The sequence below is a fragment of the Sturnus vulgaris genome, chromosome 2, assembly GCF_052056855.1.
Source record: "Sturnus vulgaris isolate bStuVul1 chromosome 2, bStuVul1.hap1, whole genome shotgun sequence".
Taxonomy (NCBI): Eukaryota; Metazoa; Chordata; class Aves; order Passeriformes; family Sturnidae; genus Sturnus; species Sturnus vulgaris.
Window position 1 is genome coordinate 85,355,515 of NC_142244.1, and position 22,806 is coordinate 85,378,320.

General features: G+C 37.8%; 1 protein-coding gene across 1 annotated transcript; it reads left to right on the forward strand.

The window, feature by feature from the left end:
• The first annotated feature begins 3,901 nt into the window (after nt 1–3,901).
• LOC106862689 (interleukin-5 receptor subunit alpha-like) lies at nt 3,902–17,856 on the forward strand. The gene is made up of 10 exons (XM_088160680.1): nt 3,902–4,086; nt 4,415–4,569; nt 4,707–4,854; nt 5,407–5,515; nt 5,602–5,789; nt 7,797–7,933; nt 9,369–9,513; nt 13,269–13,356; nt 14,521–14,619; nt 16,749–17,856. The coding sequence occupies exons 1-10, from the start codon at nt 3,984–3,986 to the stop codon at nt 16,918–16,920; spliced, it is 1,344 nt and encodes a 447-aa protein (XP_088016806.1). The 5' UTR covers nt 3,902–3,983; the 3' UTR covers nt 16,921–17,856.
• The last annotated feature ends 4,950 nt before the right edge of the window (nt 17,857–22,806 follow it).

The following is a 22,806-nucleotide window of genomic DNA, read 5'->3' on the forward strand; positions in this document are numbered from 1 at the left end:
TTAGTTCTGTGACTTGTTTTTCTTTTTTTAATTTGGTGCGCACTGGAAGATGCATATTAGCCACTAAAAGCCAGGAGAACAATGGCAAGTAGGGCAGGATCTTTCTGGCATTTCAATTTCATAGGTCACACTAACTGTGTGACTTAATTTCTTCTTCAATCTGACTTCTTCTTAAAAGACAAAAGCTTAATAAAATACATAAATAGTTTTGAAACCTTTCTGTTCCATATACAAAGAGGAAATAATAGTAAGGGCTCTGAGTTACTCATGCAGAGATGTGTCTCCTTAGAGGTCCAAAGACCCTGAGAAAGGTTCCAGTGAGTGACAGTTCAGAGGTGTGCCTCAGTGGGAAGTGGCCCTGACAATGGGCTTTTCTGAGGGAGTGCCTTGAGAAAAGGGAAGTCTCTTGAATCAATTTCTCATTGTAGTCCTAAATCAAGACGTTCTCCAGTGCTTATCTGTCCTGCTTCTCAGCCCAAACAATGCATAGGTACCCAGGGTTTAACAAGCATTAAAATTAAGGTAAGTTTTGGAAAAAAGAATATAAATGACTTTTGACTCTTTTGACTCTTCAGTTGCCAAGAGATTTAGAATTTATTAGACCTATATTGTTTATTTCATCATTTATTGATCAACATCTACACTCTACTATCAAACATGACATGGGGTGGGGTGTGTTGAAAAGTATGACTTGACAACCTTAAATGAAGTCTAAGTTTTAGGTAGTCTTAATCAGACAAACAGTCTCAGTGATTCCCTTCATCTAAGACTGTGAATTAGAACACTGAATAAAAGATTTAATTGTTTAATGGTTGAATATACTTTCCAAATTAGGCACAATATAATTTTCAAAACCACCTGAAATTGTTTTTCTGACAATTTTACTATTTTTTTAAAGAAAATATATGTATATAAGAACTATTTCTTTAAAAATTATCTTTTGCATTTAGGAGGATATAATAATAAGCCCCAGAAACTTTTCAAAAACAGCTTTATTCAAATACCTGTATAGTGTTGATTTAAAATAAAACCATTTATTTTCCTGCCACTTGAACTAACAGCTCTTAAGTTTTATGAAACTTGTTTTAGCTATTTTCATTTTACTTTCTCTATCTACTTCCCACATTCACCAGGTGGGCTTTGTACAGACAAGCTTTACAGCTGTAGTGGTAGATGGGCTGGCAGCTCCTGTCAGTTCTCTTCCTTTTCTCTTACTCCAACAACCCACTGCTGTAAATCAGACATTGCTGGGCACCAACCAACAGGCATTAGCTGTCGTTGCAGCTCAGAAATAAAAGAAAGGGGATAAATAAAATAAAAAAGAAATGGTAAAATATGTATAGCATTTTTAAAATTTTTTAAGCTCCCATTTTTGACAGGACACTGCTTAGAAAGAATTTGGGGTTTTTTGGGGGACTTTTTTGCATAATGGTTATTTTTTAGATGGTTTAGATGGTTGAGATAATTTCTATCCCACTAGATTAACTGGACTGTCTGCAAGTATATTTGGTTGGCATGCATTTTTTCAGACACAAAAGAGCCAGAGAGTCTTACTAGACAAAAATTGTCAGGCAATGAATTTTATTTTGCACATCATTGACTAAATTTCAGCACCATATGCTAACTCAAACCTCTTTGTAGCACAGGATGAGGAAGGTAAAGTCCTGTCTGCATATGTGTGAGAAGAAATGTTTTGTCTTTTAGCTTGTCTATGCTGGCATAAATGAAAATATGTGTTCTTTGACAAGTTGTGAATCAGAAACTTTTTATGTATGGACAGGTTTTGTTCCCTCCTGGTCACTTTGGATGTAATTATTATTATGTAAAGTATTATACTGCTTTCACTTTACTGTTTTTTGTATTTTGTATAATTAATTGTATATAAACATAAGAAATACCCTGTGGGGTCAGCCCAGCTGTCCTGCTGTTCTGCCTGCAGCAGTGAGAACAGGAGATGTTACTCAGAAACAATCCACAGATCTGGCCACCTCCTGCAGCCCATTCCCTGAGTATTCCCCCAGCACCTACAGCTGCTGAATTAGAGGTGTGAGCTTGTGAATCCATCCCTAATAGTTTTTGGTAGCTCTCCATGTACCTGCCTTGTGTGCATTTGCCTGCTCCCGTTTGCAGCCTGCTCACATTGTTCCCCACTGCAGCATCCGTGGGAGAAGGTGCAGAAGTGCCTCTCAGTCCTCTACAAAAATACTCCTAGGAGCAGCTCACCTCGGGGAAGCAGCACTGGTCTCGCTGGAAATGTCTTTTTTTGACTCAGGTTGGTTGGCTTGTTTCTAAGCTTGCTCAGACTTACTTTTAAATCTTCCTTGTCTGCCCTGTGTGTCCTCTCTCCGACTAGATTTTTATATTGCATTTTATATGCATTTATATTGCCACACAAATTATGTCCATTTTTGTTTCTAGCACCAAAAGCTGTTGCTACTTTAAGATTTATTTCGTTCCTTTTCCTGTTCTACATCCCCTTTTGACTTGTGTTTTCTAAAAAAATTGTGTTAATATTAGCCACAAGTATTTTAACTGGCTTAGTGTTTTCTAACCTCGTTTTTCCCTTTCTGCTAATTTAAATAAAGTACTTATATGTTCCTAAGACTGTTTTTGATTGCTCCATTTCATGGAGAGGGATGAGCCACTATGTGTTGAATAGTAAACCATTAAAATTTCCTTCTTTTTGTTTTATATTTTCCCTGGCTTTTTCCTCTTGCCACACACCATGCTGTTCTAGGAGCACAATTAATGGCACAGCTCACCTCTTCCCTCTCCAGACAATTAGAATTGGCTTCTTACCTGGGCACACCGAGCAGGAGAATTTACTCTTTTTTTGGCTGGCCCTGTGCATAGTGTGACTTTCATACTATAGCTGCTGCCAGTGCTGCAGCTGAGATCACTCCAGAATGACCCAGATGGGGAAACCTCTGCCTTACAGCTTTTTGTTACGATTTTTTCACAGCACTTCATAAACAAGGGCAGCATTCCTTAAGTGGTCGATTTTTTACTTTATTGTGATAAAATAACATTATAAATTAATCTATAATTTTAGTGTACGTGTATTTCTTTTTTCCAGGAAACCTCATTGCAGATTTTTTTGATGTGCTGAGCATTCACACATTTTCCTCTACATGACCAATGCCACTTATTAGCCAATGTATTATGAACCTTTTGATACGGCTCCAGGTGCTGGTCCCTGGATGCGATATGTCTGAGAATTTAAAAGTGAAAACAATCAGAGACAAGATCAATCAGATAGTGAGTGAAAGTCTCTGAACATGGAGGCATTTGTTACAGAAGGTAACAAATGTTGTTTTACATTAAAGCAACATCTGAATGAGACCCTTCAGAAAAACAGCAACGCTGTCTTGCTGAAACGAACTTTGATCAGTCCGAATCTGTTTGCTCACTGTTTGCATTCCAAATTTAGCAAACACCTGAAATTCTCTTGCTGATACTTATTCAAATGACAGGATTCATCTCTTCTTATGGTTCATATCCTTCTAAACCAGCTAACACAAGTCACAGTCTGGAATGACAGCTCTCTATAGTCACAAGAGGCCAAATAACACAAAAAAGTAGAGGCACTGGGCTAAAATCTTGTCGTGGGTATGTCAGGGGGGCCCTACCCACACTTCTTGCAGTGTCAGTGGTGTCATACCTGTGGTGTTGGCTTGCAATCAAAGCTGTGCTGTCACTCAGAGCCAGTGCTCTGTGGCACATGTTCTCTCTGGCCCTGACACCCAGGTAAAGAGTGAGCTTGGATAAAAACATCCTGGGAACAGCAGGCACCAGTCAACAAGACCTGTCAAACATATGTCATTTCATATTTACTTGTCGTGCTTTTGACACCTTTTAAGCATCTATCTTTCCTAATATTTCACAGATGCAAAATGAAAACCTCACGTTCTACCTACTTTTTCAACCAAATTTGGACCTAAGGAGTCTCAATTTCCTCAGACCTGGGGCCCAAAGCATTTGCTATGGCACATGTTACAGCCATTCCTGTCCTGCTGATATTAAGCCTTTTCCAGCATAAGACACTGCTTTCCACAATCCTGGCAAGTGAGCAAGAAGACATAAAGGGTAAGTAAAATACTAACAGTTCATCCTATGCTAACCATCCCAGATGTCTAATCTGAACAATCTAATTGTCAAGGCACTTTCTATGGCCCATAGAGTGAAACAGAGACTTGCAGTAGAAGAGGTGTCCAAGACAGGCAAAAGTGAATCAATTAATTCTGAGAGCTTCAAAGAGCAGCATTTCCCACTGCTGGAAGTCATATTCAGCAAAGCTCAGAAATTCCTGCTCCATGCAAGAGCAGAGGTCCTGGTAGAGCTGCTGGGCATGCAAGCCTTGCTTTCTGTACACAGTGGAGGATATTCTCTCCAAGTAATATCATTGTAATTGCAGATGCACTTAGGCTACATAATGTTCTGTGGACCACCAAGAACGATTCAAGAGTTATTTTGTCCTGGAACAATAACCTGACAAAAGAAGAAACCAAGAAATACACTGTGAAGTATATTTTGATTTATAAGTTCTTCAATACCACTAAGGAAAGGAAAGTAAGTTCTTCAGAGGTTGCACATAGGGTAAAGTGAAATAATAGATTGTATAATTCAGGAGACAAGTTTGCATAATTTCCTTTTCAATAGCTAGAACTGTTTACTTTCATGAAATTTCTTCTTTTTCCTCCTCTTAGGAAAGACTGCAGGAGAAGGAAAAAATAATACATCTTAAATTACATTCTGGTTTTAATGCTAAAGTTAAGACACAACTTTTTGCAAAAGAAACAGAAGACATAATTAAGGAGAGTGACTGGACAGAATTTACTTACAAGGCACCTCCAGGTCAGCCATTTCGAACTTATTGTTAGGAAATCCAACCATTTATGATAATTTCCCATCTTACTTGGAGAATTTCTGAAATCTCATTATTATCTTCTGCTACACTTTTTTTGGTACAAATATATTAAGAATATGGTTCATAATACCTTGAGATATTGCAGAATTATTTCCCTTATTAGATGTGTTCATCTAATAAAGAAAACTCCAGCTCTGCTGAGCAACATGTCAGTATGACCAAAACACTTTTCATTTTCCCTACCAACCTATGTCTCATGAACATTGTCTTCTGTATCACATGATTTCAACAATTTTTAAAAGATCAGAGATTTGAATTTATTTTTAAGTGGGTTAGTAAGGCTTTGGTGTTAGTAGCAGATGTGCTTCCCAGTTTTCACTGCCTAAAAAGCAAAAAGATCTATTTTCTCTCACATAATACTTTCTCATGCTTCTAGAAATAAGCCAGTATAATGGGCTTGTAAAGGCAGACATCATATTATTAGGAAAATAATGTAAAATAAACATATTTTTTTTCTTTTAACCATTTCTTTGTTGTAGTCTACATTCAGAATCTTTCGTGCATCATATATAACATTTCTTTCTTCAACTGCACCTGGCACATCAAAGCAGAAACTCCTGAAGATATCCAGATCTTTACCTCATACAGGTAAGGATGTTTAGCAAAAATAAGTATGAAACCACGATTTTAGGCCTAAGTCTTTGATTTAAAAAACTGATATTTCCTTCTCACAGGCATGCAGGAAAAGTTTTTGCATGCCAGCAATATATAAAAAATACAAGGAAGAAAAATATTGGATGCCATATGAAAGAAATATATTTTCAACCATCAAGGAAAATAAATTTAAATATAACTGTGAGAAATTTGAGAAATAGTTCAAGAGGACTGTCTTATTACAAAGCTTTCACACCTCAGATAATAGGTAAGTCTAATATTGTATATTATGAAAAGCTTATTTATTGGTTACTTCATGGAAAGCAAAAAAGGAAATAGGTGAGACAAAGTCATATTAATTCTAAATATTTAGGTATTCATCTTAGTGTGACTGTTACACAAAGATTAAACAAAATGGATTAGGGCTGAAGGTTTTTTAATTTTTTTTCTGATTTAATAAGACTGTTTATCTATAATTTTAATTAAAATCAAAGATAGGCTAATGTGTGAAAACAATATTTAAAAGCATTATACCCTTGTTTTTCCTTTTTTTTCCTTTTCTATCCTTTTTTATAGTGCTGAGCAAGTGTGATTAAGAAAAAGAGCATAAATAGTCACAAGTCTCATTTATAACCTGAATTTAATGTTCTCAAACATTAGCAGCATTTTTATTTATTTTTTAAGTTAAAAATATCTTGGCAGTTATTTGCAATTATCAACAGTTTTGAGTGATCATATAAAATTACTTCTCCTAACTTCTCTGGGAAGTTTGAATTAATCTCATGGGTAAGAAATTCACCTGAATTTTAGCAAAGATTGCAGATTCAAATGCCTTTTAAGTCATTAACATGTTGATCACCTTCCAGACCTGTAACCTGGGAATCGGTCATAGCTCAAGGGATAGCAAAAATATCATTCAAAACTCTAAAAATTTGTTCTGAGTTAGATCTCACCTAACGTTCTCTAAGACATTAGAATAGTTTGCTTTACCTAAAGCTTTACATCAATCAGAGCAGGCTATAATCTGACATATGACAAAAGGATGAAAATAAATTGCTGCCTATTTTTGACATCCTTACAGAAGGGAGAATGGTCTGGCTGCAGTATTTCAGAGACCAAATAATTAAAAAAAAAAAAAAAAAGAAAAAGAAAGAATAAACAACCCTGCATCTTACTCTTCACATGGCTCATGACTTCCCAGCTCATGGTGTGTCCCCAGCCTCTAGGGCTGCTGGAACAGCAGTGGTGCTGCACTCACCCTGTCTGCCTGTGTGCCTGTTCTGTGTTCTGTTCTCTGTGCCTGAGCCACATTGCAGCCTGTCACCCCCAGACCTTGCTGACCCTGCCTGCAGAATCCTGCCATGCACTGCTGCCTCTGCTGGGAGGGCTTTTTCAGAAAACTCTGGCTGGAGTTCTTCCTTTCATAGAAATGCAGCAGCAGCTAAGAAGGGCTGAGGATGCCTGAGCACTGAGCACACACTCAGGATCAGTGCCCTAACACTTGCCATGCCAAAAAACAACTGTAGACTCGCTTATATGAATCCAAGGCTGAAATCCTGGGGACCCAAATGTCCATTGCTTCCAATCCTGTATTTCTTCCATAGCAAGTGCTTGCTTATTCCTTTACAGGAGAGAGAAAGATATTTCTTCAGAAATCTTCATGCATTGAATCAGACAAATTCTCTGGGCAACAGGTTGTTCTGAGAAATTGTGGATGCCCCGTCCCTGGAAGTGTTCAAGGGCAGGTTTGATGGAAATTTGAGCAACTTGGTCTAGTGGGAGGTGAACCTGCCCATGGCAGAGGATTTGGAATTAGGTGGTCCTTAAAGTCCCTTCTAACTCAAACCTTTCTAAGAGCTCCTTCAGTTACCCCTCTGTGAGAGATGAAATTCCATTTTTTGAAGTAATAATACCAGGGCTGTGAGTAGACAAAACACATGTATCCTACATGACGTGGAGCCAGTAGCAGACTCAAAGTCTCCTCAACACCAACACAGATTCTGGAGAGGGCCTTCTTCTCCTGCCCATTCTTTCTGCCTTTCCTAGAAAGATATGTGAAAAACTCCAACTATATCACTTTATTTTGAGACACTTACTGAACAGCAACTTCAAAGAAAATGTGTCACTCACGAGACTGCCTCCTTTGGGTGTGGCAAACTCCTAAACATTCTGGGTTTATTTTAAGGACTAATGTACTTTCATTTGCTTTACATCAATTTAAATATGAGAAAGAGCATGAGGTACAGGAGGTCTCTCTGTGCTCTTTATTTTTCAGAGAAGCTGAACCCACCAATCAACGTCTCAGTTTCCCTTGAAAACAGAAGTATTAAAATTCACTGGAAACCTCCACCTACTATTGGCTCAGCAAAGAAAAAATGTTTTTTGTACCAAGTGAAAATAACAGATCACAAGGTAATCAGTTTCCCTGGTAGTACACTTAGTCTGTATAAAATAACTTCCACAAAAACAAGGAATCCCTCGAATTTAACAAAATTTAATTTCAAACAAACTTTAAAGAAATTTCATTGTCTTTAATGAATAATCCAACTTGTCTTTCTGGAAAAAATGAAAAATCAATACATTTTATGAAGTCTTTCAGAGTCAGGCTTGCATTGAAATGAACTGGAAGTTTTTGTCTCCTGTATTATATTTGAATCGCACATTAGTATCATATAGACTGTATTGACTTTTTTGTTATAGAAAAAGAAGTATTGTCTGAAAGCTAGGAAAGGTTGTCAAGTACCATGGGAAACAAGATTAGAATTTGAAATGCTGGTGAAGCCTGAAATCAACAAGGCAAAACTGTAATAATAAGGAAAATCCTATGATTAGGAAATACAGCTCAAATATGTCAACACAAAATAAGGAATTGAAATATGGGAGTCAACACAGAAGAAAAAAGGTCTGTGGATTACATGGAACCAGAAACTGAGTCAATCGTTCTGTGTTCTTAAGCAAAGGTCAAATGTTATTCAAGCACATATGACCAGTATGTCACATGTAAGATGCAGGTTGTGACTAATTTTCCTGTTTCACCTGAAGTTTCATGTTGTGCTTTGGGCACCACAAAATATTAATAGACATCAGAACTGGAAAAGTCTTAAAGGGAAGAGAGAGAAGCCACATATTGCACAGGGTCAAATCCACATTACGTCAGTCAGTACGAGGAGAACAGATCATGCTTCCCTAACAGCAAGGAAGCAAAGATAACACCACTTTTAATTCATTCAAGCAAGAGTTTTCTCTCTTTTTTCATTAATTCCTAAATTTTAAACATTGTTTATTTACAGAAGTTTGCTTCAGTATTTAAAAGTGGTGGATGATTTAGAGATCACTCAGCTTTAAACTCCGTCACTCCATGTTTGGGCTTGATCTTTTGAAGTGATGTGCTTTTTTCATAGGCACAATTAAAGGTGTTTCAGGATAGTAAAAAAAATAGTGGACATCCTTCACCTGAAAAATGGAAGATTTTATTCTACCTGAGAAAAAAGTGTAGCACACTACCCACACCAAAATCGTGAAACTTGCAGTTCCATAGTTACTGGGTTCATCCTATATGTAGTGTGATAAAACATGGAAGGGGAATCAGAGCTTTCAAATTCCTAATGTCCTGCCATAAATGATACCTCCTTCTATCTCATCAGTTCCAGTCTCTCTTCATGCTCAGTTCTGACTTTTAACACATATCAGATGAGAGCCAAATTATATCTGGACATAAAAACTTTTTCTGAAAATCTCCTCCTACTAGTTAGAAATATAAATAATAGTATCTGACATCCCTACTTTATATCTGTTTGAACTGCAATGCAAAATATTTTAAAATAATCCCATAAACCTCTCTTGATAGATTGTAAATGTCACTGCAGAGAACTATAAGTATCCATTTCATAAGCCAGCAAAAAAATGTGCAGCACAAGTGAGGGTAAAGAAAGAAATTTGCATAGCAAACAAGATCTGGAGTGAATGGAGTGAACCAGTATTTATTCACGATGGTAAGTTATACACTTACTACTCATAACTGTTATCATGGGTTATATTATTACTATTCAATATATTTACTTCATTATTGCCTCTCTTCTTCTCCAGGCTGTCATTGGGTTATAACTGTACCTAGGGGTCCACAGCACACACCAGGCTCACATGGCTCTGCTGCAGGACAGTCCTTAGTCTGAGTTCTACTCCCCTGGTCTTTAAAGAGTTGCTGTCCTGAGTTAAGCTACACTCGACTCTTGACAGCCTTTAGGAAATAATAATGGTCAGCAGCTGATAAGGTCCTAACACCACCATCCCTCCACCCTTCTACCTTGCCCTGCAAAGGACAGCCCACACATCTCTAAAAATACTTTCAACTGGAGTTAGTAAGCCAAGAAATCCACAAAAGTCATAACATTCATCAAACCACACAGTTCTTTAAGGAATAAGTCCAAAACGTCTCTCATTGCACTGTGGAATATTTTCTATTCTATATTTTCTATATCTGAAAGAAGTAGGAATTGGTTTAGCTCTCATTTAAATATATGTGCTCTGGCCCCAACAGCTCACTTGAGCACAAAGCAAACAAGAGCCTTGCAATACTTTTCCTTCAACCTCTGTGAAGAAAACACCAAACATTGGTGTGCTTACAAGGGAAACTTGTGCTTTCCATGATGAGAAAAATGCCTCCACATGTAGAAGCTTCCTGATGTCAGGTTAGGCAGAGGGAAAGTAGTAGAGTGGTGTAATGCTATATTTATGGAGAGAAACTTGTGTCTGTGTGTTGACATGCAAAAAAAGTATAGTACTATGGGTTGTAAAACAAAACAAGATAAATGCCATTATTTAATACAACAGACTGTATTTTGGAATATGTCTTTTTGATCTTTGAGCTTCAAATTCATATTATCTGAGGACAGGAAATTCCAGGTGAGACATTATTATTTTTGAAATTGATTGAATATAAATTCAGTTATAGAGTTTACTGGATGCTGGCTGCCTACTCTATCAGATGCCTCATTGTATCCCACTGGTCTGCTGAAACCTTTTTTGCCCTAAATTCAATCACTTAACTTCAAAAGCATTTCTCTTGTGAAATATCTGAGCAGAGAAACCTAATTGCCCTTCATGTTCATTGTGGTGAAGGAGAAAACTTTTCAGGCCATAAGAGTCTTGAATTCCTCTTTAAACACTCCCCTTTCCTCTCACTAAAGACAGAGATAGTCTGGGACCACTGCACGGTCTAGGAGGGGTCTGTCTGCCTGGCAGACACATCTGATGTGTAGACAGGGGAAATCAGAAGAGGTCCTTTGGGTGGAGGCATGTAGATTTCCCTGCCAGCCTTTCTCCAGAAGAAGAAAATGGAGTTGAACAGTCACTATTCTGGTTCCAGCCTATCATACCTTGCTCTCAGCATCTCCTTTAGCTGTTTTCAGCATTGCTGCTTTCCCAGCTGCTGAGGTTCAGTAATCACAGCATGTTTCCTCTACTTCAGAAAAGTTCATGATGGACAAGACCACCATGGCACATAAGCTGTAATATCTGCATGTATTCAGTGCAGCATGATGGTTTACCCTGGAGCATCCTGCACATGTGGTGCAGCAATTCCCCTCCTTCCTACTCAGGAAGGATCAGTGTTTTTTATAAAATGGATCTATGGAGACATTCCATTGGAGGGTCAGGTGCTCAGTCAAATCTCTTTACATACCTCCTTTGATGCTGAGACAAATTTTTCTGTCCATTTTACTCTTTATTCTGTGGAAAATATTCTATCTGCTTCCAATTGGGAGCATGTATAAATGGATATTATGCAAGTAACATGGAAAGAAAAACATCCATTAAATATTTTTGTTTTGAAATGTGTCTATTTTTCTGGTGTTACAGAGACTGTTTCTACTGAAAGTCTTGAAGAAGTATGGCATGACCTGCTTTCTGCTTGCTTCTCTATTACATTCTACTGTTTCATCTAGGAAATGTGTAGCATTTCTTTAAGAATGCATTTTAAAAAGGCATTTTAGCCTTCATTTAAAAAAAGCTGAAACATCAAATGAAATAACATAATTCAAAACATAACTAAAATATTTGTTCTGAAATATTCCTTTGACATGAAAAGAATTTGCTAATTTTCTCATGAGGAAAACATTAATTCTCCTTTGGAATTAGCATATGGCCTTGAAAAAAACCCTCACAATTTAACCTGAACTGAGCTGTTTACTATAGAAACTTTCTGCTAAAAAAAGAAATGTTTAATCAGCTTATTCATATGTAGAAACTTGAAATAATTGGTCTAATTTTTAGAGCTGATGAGCATTCATAGATCACTTTGAAGTTTGTAGTAACTCAGAAGTGTTCTGCATTTTTGCAAACCAAGCCACTTGTTTTGGTTTCAAAGTCCTGTTATTTCTGTCAAACTTAAAGCATTTGCATCTGAAAAAAAACCCACCATGAAATGGTCTACCCAAAAGAATATACGTGCTTCTTTTCTTGCTGCTTTCCAAAATGCAAGAAGTAAGAAAGCAGGAGAAGCAAACCTCTTTGTGGTTCAGCTGATGATAAGAGCAGGGCTTCCTCTTCTCCTGGGTGTGTGCATGATATAGGGTTAGCAGAATGATGCAGAGCAATTACCACAAACTAAAAAAAAAATTCTACTACGCAGTCCAGAGGTTGTTCAAAATAACTTTTGTTAGCCCGCATCTCAGAAAGCATGAAGAAAAAAAACTTCCTTTTCATCTTAAATTGTACTTTAAAGAAGGAAAGGCATATTCTTGCAAGTTCTGCATGCAAGTGTCTGAGTTTTTTCTTGGTTTCATATGAAATTTGTGGAAATAAACAGGTTCAAACTCTGAACTTTTTTTCCATTCTTTTATACTTTGATTTTTAATCTAGATTGATCCTAAAGCCACTTTTTAACTGGGCTCAGACTATAAACATTTTAAGAGCTGTCCTTGCCTGTTTTTCTTCAAAATACTTAGTTAAAATCAGTCCAAACTAGTTGTGGTTCTAAAGCTAGATATTAAACAAAATATAAAATTTCCCAGAAAAACATTTGTGAGACAACCAAATACATTGCTATTTTGGTATTTCGGGTATTTTGGAGGAGGAAATGCAAGGTAGAGAGCAGTAGTATTTGTTGAACAGTATAAATATGTATTGATGCCATTTCTTTAGGACTGTGCCAAGCAGGGTTAAAAAGGTAAGTGTAATAGAAACCAAATGCTGCTTCTTGACTCAAAGAGAATATTTTGTTTGACAAAATGCTTTTATTTTCATTTTGCCTTAAATCAATTGCAGCTGTGAAGTGGTGAGGAGGCAGGAGCAGGGGACTCGTGGTGTGTGGAGATGAGAGGTAGCAGCAGCAGGAACTCAGGAGCTGGAGCAGCAGCAGCAGTACCCATAGCAGATGGACAGAGGGTTTGATATCCAGAGGAATCAAGGCTGTGTGGAAATATCCAGTGGTAGGACAGGCCATGCCCAGGATATGAGAGCAGAATTCCAGGAAAATGATGGAATGAAATGAAGCTAGAGGAACTGCTGGACAAAGACAGCACCAAGGCTGAGGGCTAAAAGGAGGAAGAGGAGGAAGGAACAGTGTTGAAGTCAGAAGCCCTTTTTCCCTGAAAACCTTCAGGAAATGTTTCTTTAAACCCGTGACAGTTCATGAATAGAGCAATATTTATGAATCCATATGCAATTCGTCCATTTAACAACCACTCTAGTCTCTCCCATAGAACTAATATTACCTTTCTTTATTTTTTATTTTTTATTTTTTTTTAAGAAAAGACAGTGGATATCCTGCTGCTAAGCCTCGGATTGTTTTGTCCTCTGGTTTTCCTTGGAGGTTTGCTGATATATGCATGTAGAAGGTAGTGTACATTTCTGGATGGCTGAATAAATTTCTGGTGGAAGAGGGGTCAGGATGAGAGTAAACCATACAATAGATAAAAGTCAAACACAGATTTTCTCAGATAAATTATGTTTATAAGAAACAGTTAATTGTGCATTCCTGACTATTGTTCTAATAAATTATTTCTTGATGTCATGACCTAGTGTAAGACACTGAGACTGACAATTCTTCTCTCGCAGCTCCTACCACAGTTACCTGCAGATCCAATCTCACACCTTACTGTGTGATATCTTTCTGCCACTATAAATGACATTTTTAACTCTTATTCTGACAGGTGCCTCTCTATCTTCAGTGTGACTTTACCCCATGCTTTCACAGGTTCTGCATTGAAGGCTACCTATATTAATCAGGCCAGAGATGAATGGCATGTCATGCTGTCCAATTTCATTTCATAATCCATGGGTGTTATGAAAGCAGTCTTTCACTCTAAGCTGGAGAGTTTACATGAAATAAATAAAAAAGGGGAGTCAGGCTGATGGAATTAATTTCTTTTGCTGTACTGTTAATACCATTAGTAGAGCAAAGTAATAATAGTGTCCCTAAACCTCCCAACAGTTAATGCTGCTAACTTTGTGCCACTGCTTTCTGCCTGGCAACACAGCTTTCCTGATGAGAGCTGCCCATGGCAGCAAAGGCTTTCTTGAACTGAAATAAACCTGTCCAGGATAGAATAATAATTCAAGATACCTTAATATTTGGAAGGTGCATTATTTAAGTGCAACATTATTTAATTAATGACTAATCTTTATTCCTGAATTGTATAATAGAAATTATCAATTTTTAATGATGGAAAGAACAGATAGGAATAACTTCTTAAGTTATGGACACAGTAGCATGCCACAAGTTCTCACTTTGCTCGGAAATAATATTTGTGTAGAAATCATAGGGTTTTTTATATCCATCCAGTCCTTTTAAAACTTTTGCAGGTTAGAAACCAGTCAGGCTAAAGAAGAGCTCGGGAAAATATTGAGAAAAGTGTCTACAGTGAAAAGAAAGAAAAAAGAAAGTTTAAATTGCTTTAGAAATAGTAGATGCCTGCCTTGGAACATATATTAGAAAGCATTAATGTCTGGTCTGTTCGTGCAGACAAGAATAGTCGCGTGCCTGTATCACTGTCTTGCAGGTATAGATGTCTGGAAGTCATAACCACGCCTGTTCCATGTCCTTCAGATAATATCAAAACGTGGTTAGCAGATGAGACTCACCACCAGGTAGAGTGGCTGTCCTTTTTCTCTCACCATATTGACACGCATGATGTTACTTGCAATTGGAATAAAAAAAAAAAAAGGAAAAAGGTATGTACAGCATTCGTAGTGAAGCCAGAAGAGAACAGAAAACTTGTGGAGGTTACAGAAAAATGATGTCAGTAGACAAGATGGAGAAAATCCTCAGGGGACTAAAATGTCTAGTGTGCTCCAAGGTATTTCAGTGTAGCCACACTCAGTGGGCCAACATTTTAAGGATGATCACCCTGAGTCCCTAAAGAATAGTCAGTTATGGGATGTTACACATGTAAGCATGTAGGCCAGTTATCAAGGGGAATTTCTGTGCTCATCTGCAAGTCATTGGCTATGCAGTAATAAATGTACACATTCTTATAGCAGGAAGGAGGAGGATGCACAATGCATGCAATATAACCTACCCCAGCTGTGCCCCTGCTTCAGGACAAAGCCCTGTGCAGAGGTGTTTACTTTGGAATAGCTAAAGTGCTATAAATTCAGATGCTTCCTTATCTCATGCCAGATTACAAGTCTTTAGTCAATTTGGCAAAACAAAGACTAAATAATTACAATATTTTTGTGACTGTCATTAACGGAGCTCCTGGGCTTGCACATTCAGTGTTTCTTATTGCTGTCATTGTGTTGAGTTGCAGGAAAAAATGTGCTAGCCAGACAGAAGTTTAGATGTGTGTAACTCCAGAGAAGCTACACAGTGAACTGCGTGCTAGAAGGCACAGTAAGATTGCTTCTTACTCGGTTCTGCAACACCTGAGGGGAAGGCACAGATGTGCCTAAATTATGGGGTTTTTTGGTGGAAAACACCACTGAAATAGAAAACTGTAATGGGGATTTTCTCTGTTCTGTGTGCTCAAAATATTTGTTCAGTGCCTCTGCAGGAGTTCTGTTAATTTCACTCTATTCTGACATATTATTGTACTTACACTGCAATATCAAAATAACTTCTAGTAGGGCATTCAGCAATTTAAATAGAAATTCCCAGTGTGTTCCCTTATGCTGTTTTCTTTCCCAAGAGAAAGATGTATGCCTTCTAATATTGTGTCTTTTTTTTAAATAATATATCTATATGATTGCAAACTCTGACAGAAACCACAGATCATCTCAATCCAGGAATCATAATTTGAGTTGTAAGGCAAGAGGAATGGGTTATTTAATTTAATTTAATCTTCTCAAGACAAATTTTTGGGGAAAATGATGTGCATATTCTATATAATCAAATGACAAATTTAAAGATTGAAGTGTTTTGAACTTACACTTGGAGTTCATTCCACAAGCCTTGGGCTGGCTCCCAGAGCAGACTGTGCTCCTCTTCTTCACTACACTCATCTTCTCAGAAAAGCTCAAGAGTTCCAGAACTGGCCTGAGGCCAAGTCTCTTATTCTCAAGATGCAGAATAATTTCTATGACACTTCTGGTCAGTAGAATTTGGCCACATTTGATGCTAAAAGTGCCATATTGACCCTGAGCTCAGCTGGTTAAAGAGTATATTTATCACCTCTTCTGTGCAAAACCCATTTTTACCAGTAATTGTGAGCAAATTAACTGATAATACCCATTCTGGCTATAAATATAGGCTGGCAGAATACAGAATCTTCACTATCAGGTTTATATTCTGCATCTCCCTTCACATTGCAACTGTTTAAGTTGCTATGTTGGGTTCTTTGTATTCAATATATAATCACCACGAAAATTATATTTAATGTTACTGGCAGAGAAAGAAGTGATTTCTGTCTCCAAACTATTACAAACACTGAATAAACCTTTGACAGAAAACTTCATCATAGCTGGGTAGTTACTGTCTACATGACAGCAACAAATTGTTAAGATGACATTGTGATCTTTTGATTCAAGTGACTGTTGATGGCACAATGGTCATATCATCCTGGAAAGTGCCAAGCAATAAAATTAAGGCTCAGAACAACTATACAAATTTGTCTGTGAGCAGCTTGTCAATTTAGAGAATGATTCATATAATCTTTGTATGTTGCAACAGAGTAATTAAACTGTACTAATCCCAGATATATGCCAAATAAGTTGAATGTTTGTAAGTATATACAGCATTTTAATGCCAATGAATGCAGATTTTGTTCATAACATATTTTTTATTCCACAGCAACGTATGTCAATGCAAATGGAGATGCACTCAGAGGTTACTCTGGGAACAACAGAAGAGAACAGAGATGAAAATATTCAACTACATGTTTGAAAGAATTTGTGTTAGAAGACTTATAGAGATGATATGCCTTTTTTATCTGCATGCAAGTGTACCTTGTACCTTTCCATGAGGTATACAATATTCTAACAGATCAAAGAACAGCTGATGTGGGAGTTTGTCTGAGCCAAATAACTCGAAGTCCTTTATGCTCTGACAACATACAACCCTTAAAATTGCTTTGGATCATAAACACAAAGCAGTATCTTGCAGTTTGTCTCTAAAAAAACTGATCATCAGCCCAGTAAAATTAGAGCATCTCAGAAAATATGAGCTAGTATTGAGGTCCACTTGGGTTAAAATTAAATTAGAGTTAGTGTTTCATAATGCTACAATAGCTTCCAAGTACTGTCTGATAGGTCAAGCCCTTTTGAAGACTGGCTTTTCATACAAATCTCATACTAGCTATTCAACATCTGATTTAAGTGGTCATGAGAACTTGTGGAAGCAGTAAATATTTCTGGAAACAGCAAGAGAATCTCACAAGTGCTCTCTAAAACTCAAAAAAACCCCAAATCCCTTTCTGAGTCACTGCATTGTGTAAGCACACATCAACCAGAAAGAAGAGCTATGTAGTGGACTTTGCAGCTTGCAAAATAAGTAAAACAAGAAAACTTTAGACGAGGTAAAGAAAACAAAGTTTTCTGCTGCACTGTGATTATTTATATAAGTTTAAGTCAGAGAAGTTAAAGTTCAGAACTGACCATTTTTTTAAAATTTATTTTTCCCTGTCCTTTTAAAGAATCTTTCCTACTGATTCCATGAGGTGATGAGCTATGCTAGTCCACAGTACACAATCAGGGAAGATTATTCTAACTCTTAGCTGGGACAGTGTTTATTTGTCTAGAAAAGAATGAATTGATTTTGCAAGGAAGACATTTCTTTTTAGAAGATGGGAAATATAAATCAGTGATGGACATAATTTTCTGGAAGGTTTGGAAGATACGCAAAATTTACTTGCTTTCATTACTGGTAATGTTTTGCCATGTCACAATAATATTGATTGGAATAAATAACAATATAAAAATTTTGTTTGTGCCTTTGAAACATAAAGTTTCTAAGATACACTTTGGTGCTGAGTCTTGATTCACCTAAATGTGTTTTTTGTTTTGGTAAAACGTTCAAAATGGAGAAGATTGCCCTGTTTCTCCTTTACTGTTAAGAATGGCTGGTAACAAGCTGAAAGCTCAATCTAGAAATGTCTGAACAGCAAAAGGACTATAAATTACTTTGCTGTAAGATCAGGTTAATAACCTCAAAATCGTCTTTAGTAGGTAATGTTACATTTCCTCTTGCATTTTACTTTTCACACAAGGCAAGGGTGTCCTTACCTTTGAACATCACTGCTTTCCCCTCCATACCTGTCAGCCTGATGTCCACACAAATCATCAGGCAGAAGGTAAATTGTAGATAGCAGGTACTGAGTCAAGTTTCATTGAGATAACTCCTGTAATATCTCCCCTGTCTTGAGTGCTGAGGGGAAAACCCTCAGTCAACATAATAACTTTTCTTTTGGATGATCACACATCATCTCTGTGGGTAGACAATACAATTTACCCCATCATCCAATGTTCAGTAATGTTCTTTCAAGAAGAGGGGAAAGAATTCCTACTTTCTGATAAAAATCATTAGAGGAGGCATTTAGAAAGCAGTATGAACTTATAGATACCTTTCTTGGTGAGGATATAGAATGGATAAAATAAAAAAAATCATAATATAAGTGAGGTAAGAGGGAGGGAGGGGAACTACACTGACCACTCACATCTGGAACACAGACTTCATAGAGTGAAATCAGGCCACAGTGAATATTATATTGTTCCTTAAAATATATATTTTTATACATATATTTTATATAGTCTTGGCTTGAAGTGCTTGAAGCCCTAAAACAGTGCCAGGATTTAAAATAAGACAGAGAACACACAAATTAAAGGAATTTCATTGGTTTATCTGAAAATAGAATTAAATAGAATTTTTTCAGATTAAAATTGCTTTTCTTACAAGAGGCCTTGGTCAATACACAGAGACTTCCTGCATGAACATGACAGTGTCCAGAGACACATCACATAAAACATTATGATAATATAAGTTGTATTGAAAATTAATCCTAAAGTGCAAATTTGATAAAACAAAATACAATATCTAGAACATTCCAAGAAATATTTGACCAACATATTCACAAAATGGTATAGCTTTTCCTTAAAATAAAATATTATTCTAAACCTATCCAACACCTCTTCTCCAAAAGTGGATTAATCTGCAATACATACATAAAGAAAGGTAATGATCTGAGAGCAAAATTATACCACGCTCAGTATGGCATTAAACACCTCAGCCTATACGAAATACTCAGCGAGTTTGCTGATGGCACTAAGAGGGTGACAGGTCTGAGGGACAGGCTGTCATCCAGAAGGACTTGGCCAAACTCTACACCCTGGCCTATGGGAATGTCATGAGGCTTAAGAAGGCCAGCTACAATGTGCTCTGCCAGTATCAACACAGGCTGGGCAATGAACAGGCAGAGAGCAGCCCTGCTGAGAAGGGCTTGGGGGTGCTGGTGGGTGAGAGGCTGGACATGATCCAGAAATGTGCACTCACAGCCCCAAAAGCCAAATGTGTCATGAGCTGCATCCAAACCAGTGTGACTGCAGGGTAAGGGATGTGATTTTCCCCCATACTCCATTCTTGTGAGACCCTACCTGAAGTCCTGTGTGCACTTCTGGAGTCCTCAGTACAGGAAAGACACAGACCTGTTTGAGCAGGCCCACAGGAGAGCCAACAAAGTGATTAGGGAGCTGAAGAACCTCTCCTAAGAAAACAAGCTGAGAGGGTTTGAGTTTTTCAGCCTGGAGAATAAATTATTTTGGGGAGACCTTATAGCATTTTCCAGTATCTAAAGGGGGCTGACCACAGAGCTGAGGAGGGGCTTTTTACAAGAGCATGTAGTGGTAGGACAAGGGGGAATAGAGGTAGATTTAGATTAGCTAATAGAAAGAAATTCTTTACTGTGAGCACGGTGGGGCAGTGGAACAGATTGTCCAAAGAGGTTGTGGATGCTTCATCCCTAATGGTGTTCAGATCCAGGTGGGATGGGGTTTTGAGCAGCCTGGTCTAGTGGGATGGGTCCTTGGCCATGGTGGGGGGGTTGGAAGTAGATGGTCTTTCAGGGTCCCTTCCAATCCAAATGATTCCATGATTCTCTGAAAATCCTACTCAGCTTGGCTTGCTTTCTCCTGTCAAGGAAGCTCTTGCCTTTACCTTAATGGTGAATGACACTCCTGTGTATAAGATTTCACCTTGTGGTACTGGAGTGGCACCTGATGAGACACTGGGCAGGGCATTGCACCTAGATTGCTCTTCATCTCCACTTATGTATGCACAGAGTCAAAATCCCTTTGCTGAGATCATAAAACCTGGTGATATGTCATGGCTGTCTGGTTTTATGCTTTCAACTCCAAGTGCCCACTTCAGCCAAGTACATTTAGCACACAGGAACTCAGGGCTAGGAACATTGTTTAGTGTTTGTGTTTCTTCCTGAACATCAGCGACTCTGTAGATATCAGACATACCTTACTGAAGCTCCTGAAGGAAAAATAGCCCCTTCTCTTTTCTTTTAAAGGAGAATAGTTTCAAGAGGGTGATGGGAGTCAGCAAAGCAGCCTTCAGCCTTGGGACTTAGTCTGGTTGCCCAATGCTGCTACCTGCTGTACAACTAACTTACTTCCAGTCAGAAATATTCCTCAAGTTTTCAAGCTGGTTTAATTTGGAGCAAGTCTGTTGATTGAACTGCACTAAGAGAATTAAAGAAATACACTTCCTGCTCTAACTTGAAGACCTGGCCTTTATTAGGGACAAGATACACGACAAGATTCTAATTTTTGCTTCCTCGAGTTTGAGTATCTAATCAAACAGAACAGGCCACAGCCCTGGGATATTGAGCAAAGATCTCCAGCAATCTCAGTCTAGAATAGGTGTCCAAGACAGGACAACCACCTCTTTCTTGTTAGACACTAGATGCTCAGAGTACATGCCCAAATTTTCTTGACCTAGTTATTTTGCCTTTCTCTGCCCTAGTGAAAGGAGATATTTTGGCCAAAGAAGAGCTTGGCAGTTACAGCCTTTGCATTTGGGAATCTTCCCAGAATATTTAAAGATGTCATAGTTCATATCTCACAATGTTTCAGATCAACAATATTAAGCCAACAATAGCAGTTTTGATCAGAAACACCCTTGTTCAAGAGCAAGGGCAGAGAAACTTGGGCCACAATGTTTAGGCTGAAGCCTGGGTTCATAATTTTATTCTTATCACTATCAAATAGAGAAGCTGGAGGATGCAATACTTAAATGTATCAAACACATGACGAGCACATGGATGTGCTCATTTTTGCATGTGGATACACATGCATGGCCAAGGAAAAGCTGTTTATGTGGAAAACAGCACCAATATTCCTTAGGATTAAATGTATGGTGCATGTGATGTTCTTAGCATACTGCCCTGTATTTCTCCATTGCAGATGTGCAAATTATCTGCTGGCATTTGATTAGCCAGTGCCAGCTGACTGATACAACTTGGTCTACTTATATTGAAAGGAACCAGATGGCTCCTACAAAGTAACTCTAAAGATAAAGGTGAAGATTTCATTGGGAGATAAAAATGCTTTGGTGACTGATGCAGCACAGGGTTGTGCAGTTACATTACTGACTCTCGTCAGAATATATACATCAGCCTATTTCTGGTAATCTCAGAAAAATTCCAAGTCCAGCTTTGAATGCCAATTGCATACAAAGCCATGTTCTGGTTCTTCTGAATCCTGACAGGTGATCAAACCCCTACCCATTGGATAAACTGTTAGTTTGGTATTTAGTACACAAAGACACTTGGAGAGACAGAGAACAAGCAAAGCAATTGATATCTTTGAGTAAAACCTACCATAGCTTTACTCAACTTTCCTCTTAATATTCTCTAATTTTTAAAGATTATTAAAGCAACCACGATTGTACGTATCTAGTGCCAGTGAAATCAAAACATGAAAGGATTAAAAAATGCCAAGTGTAATAGATAGGCAAAGCAAGGCATTGATAAAGAAGGCAAGAATAGATGAAAGTGGGAGGGAAGAATGAAAAGAATTAGTATTCCAGACCATACAATACTATTATTATGTTCTCATTAACTCACAAAATTAGTTTGGATTCAGCAAGCTGCCACTTTGCATTCATATAGATGAAAAATAACTGTGTTTTAAAGCTTGTTTCGGCTTCTGGCTGTCATTTGGCTTTTTTAACCAACGACAAAAATGAGAAATAGGGTGATTATGTAAATATTCTAGACCACAATAGCTAACAAAAATTCATTTCATCCTTGATTTTGTGCAAAAGGCTATTATGCAGGGAGCCTTTTTCCAGTTTTTAAACTACTTGCCGTAGGATGGTGAAAATCTATATGAACTCAAAAGGAAACTTGACAAAAACCATGAAAACATATCTTTTAAAGACTTGTTAGATACAATGTCAATTCTTCTGACTCATGTGGTTACTTGTTCAAAAACTGCAAGACACAGGGAGGATACTGCTGTCCTCTCATTGCTTTCTCCCCGGGCTCCTGCTACAGGCACTGCTTGAGAGAAATGGACCACTGCTCAAGGTCAGACACATCTTTGGAGCAGCTGGAGGAATGGCTGAGCCATTGTATATGTTTCCAGACTGAGGGATTAATGAGCTCACTGCTAACGTTGAAACCAAGTGTGCAACCTCTGTCTTCAGGAAAATCGCAAAACTTGTGGCTCAGCTAGCACCTAAACCCCAAACCAGCAGAACTCTGTGGCTGCTTAGTCTCCCAGTTCATCTTCACTGATGAACTTCATCTTCCAGGCAAACTGTATTTGCCCAGATTTTCAGTGATACTACGGCAAAAGTTTTTATCTCCTTGCATAATTTCAGTAGCATCTTAATTCACAAGGTGTTT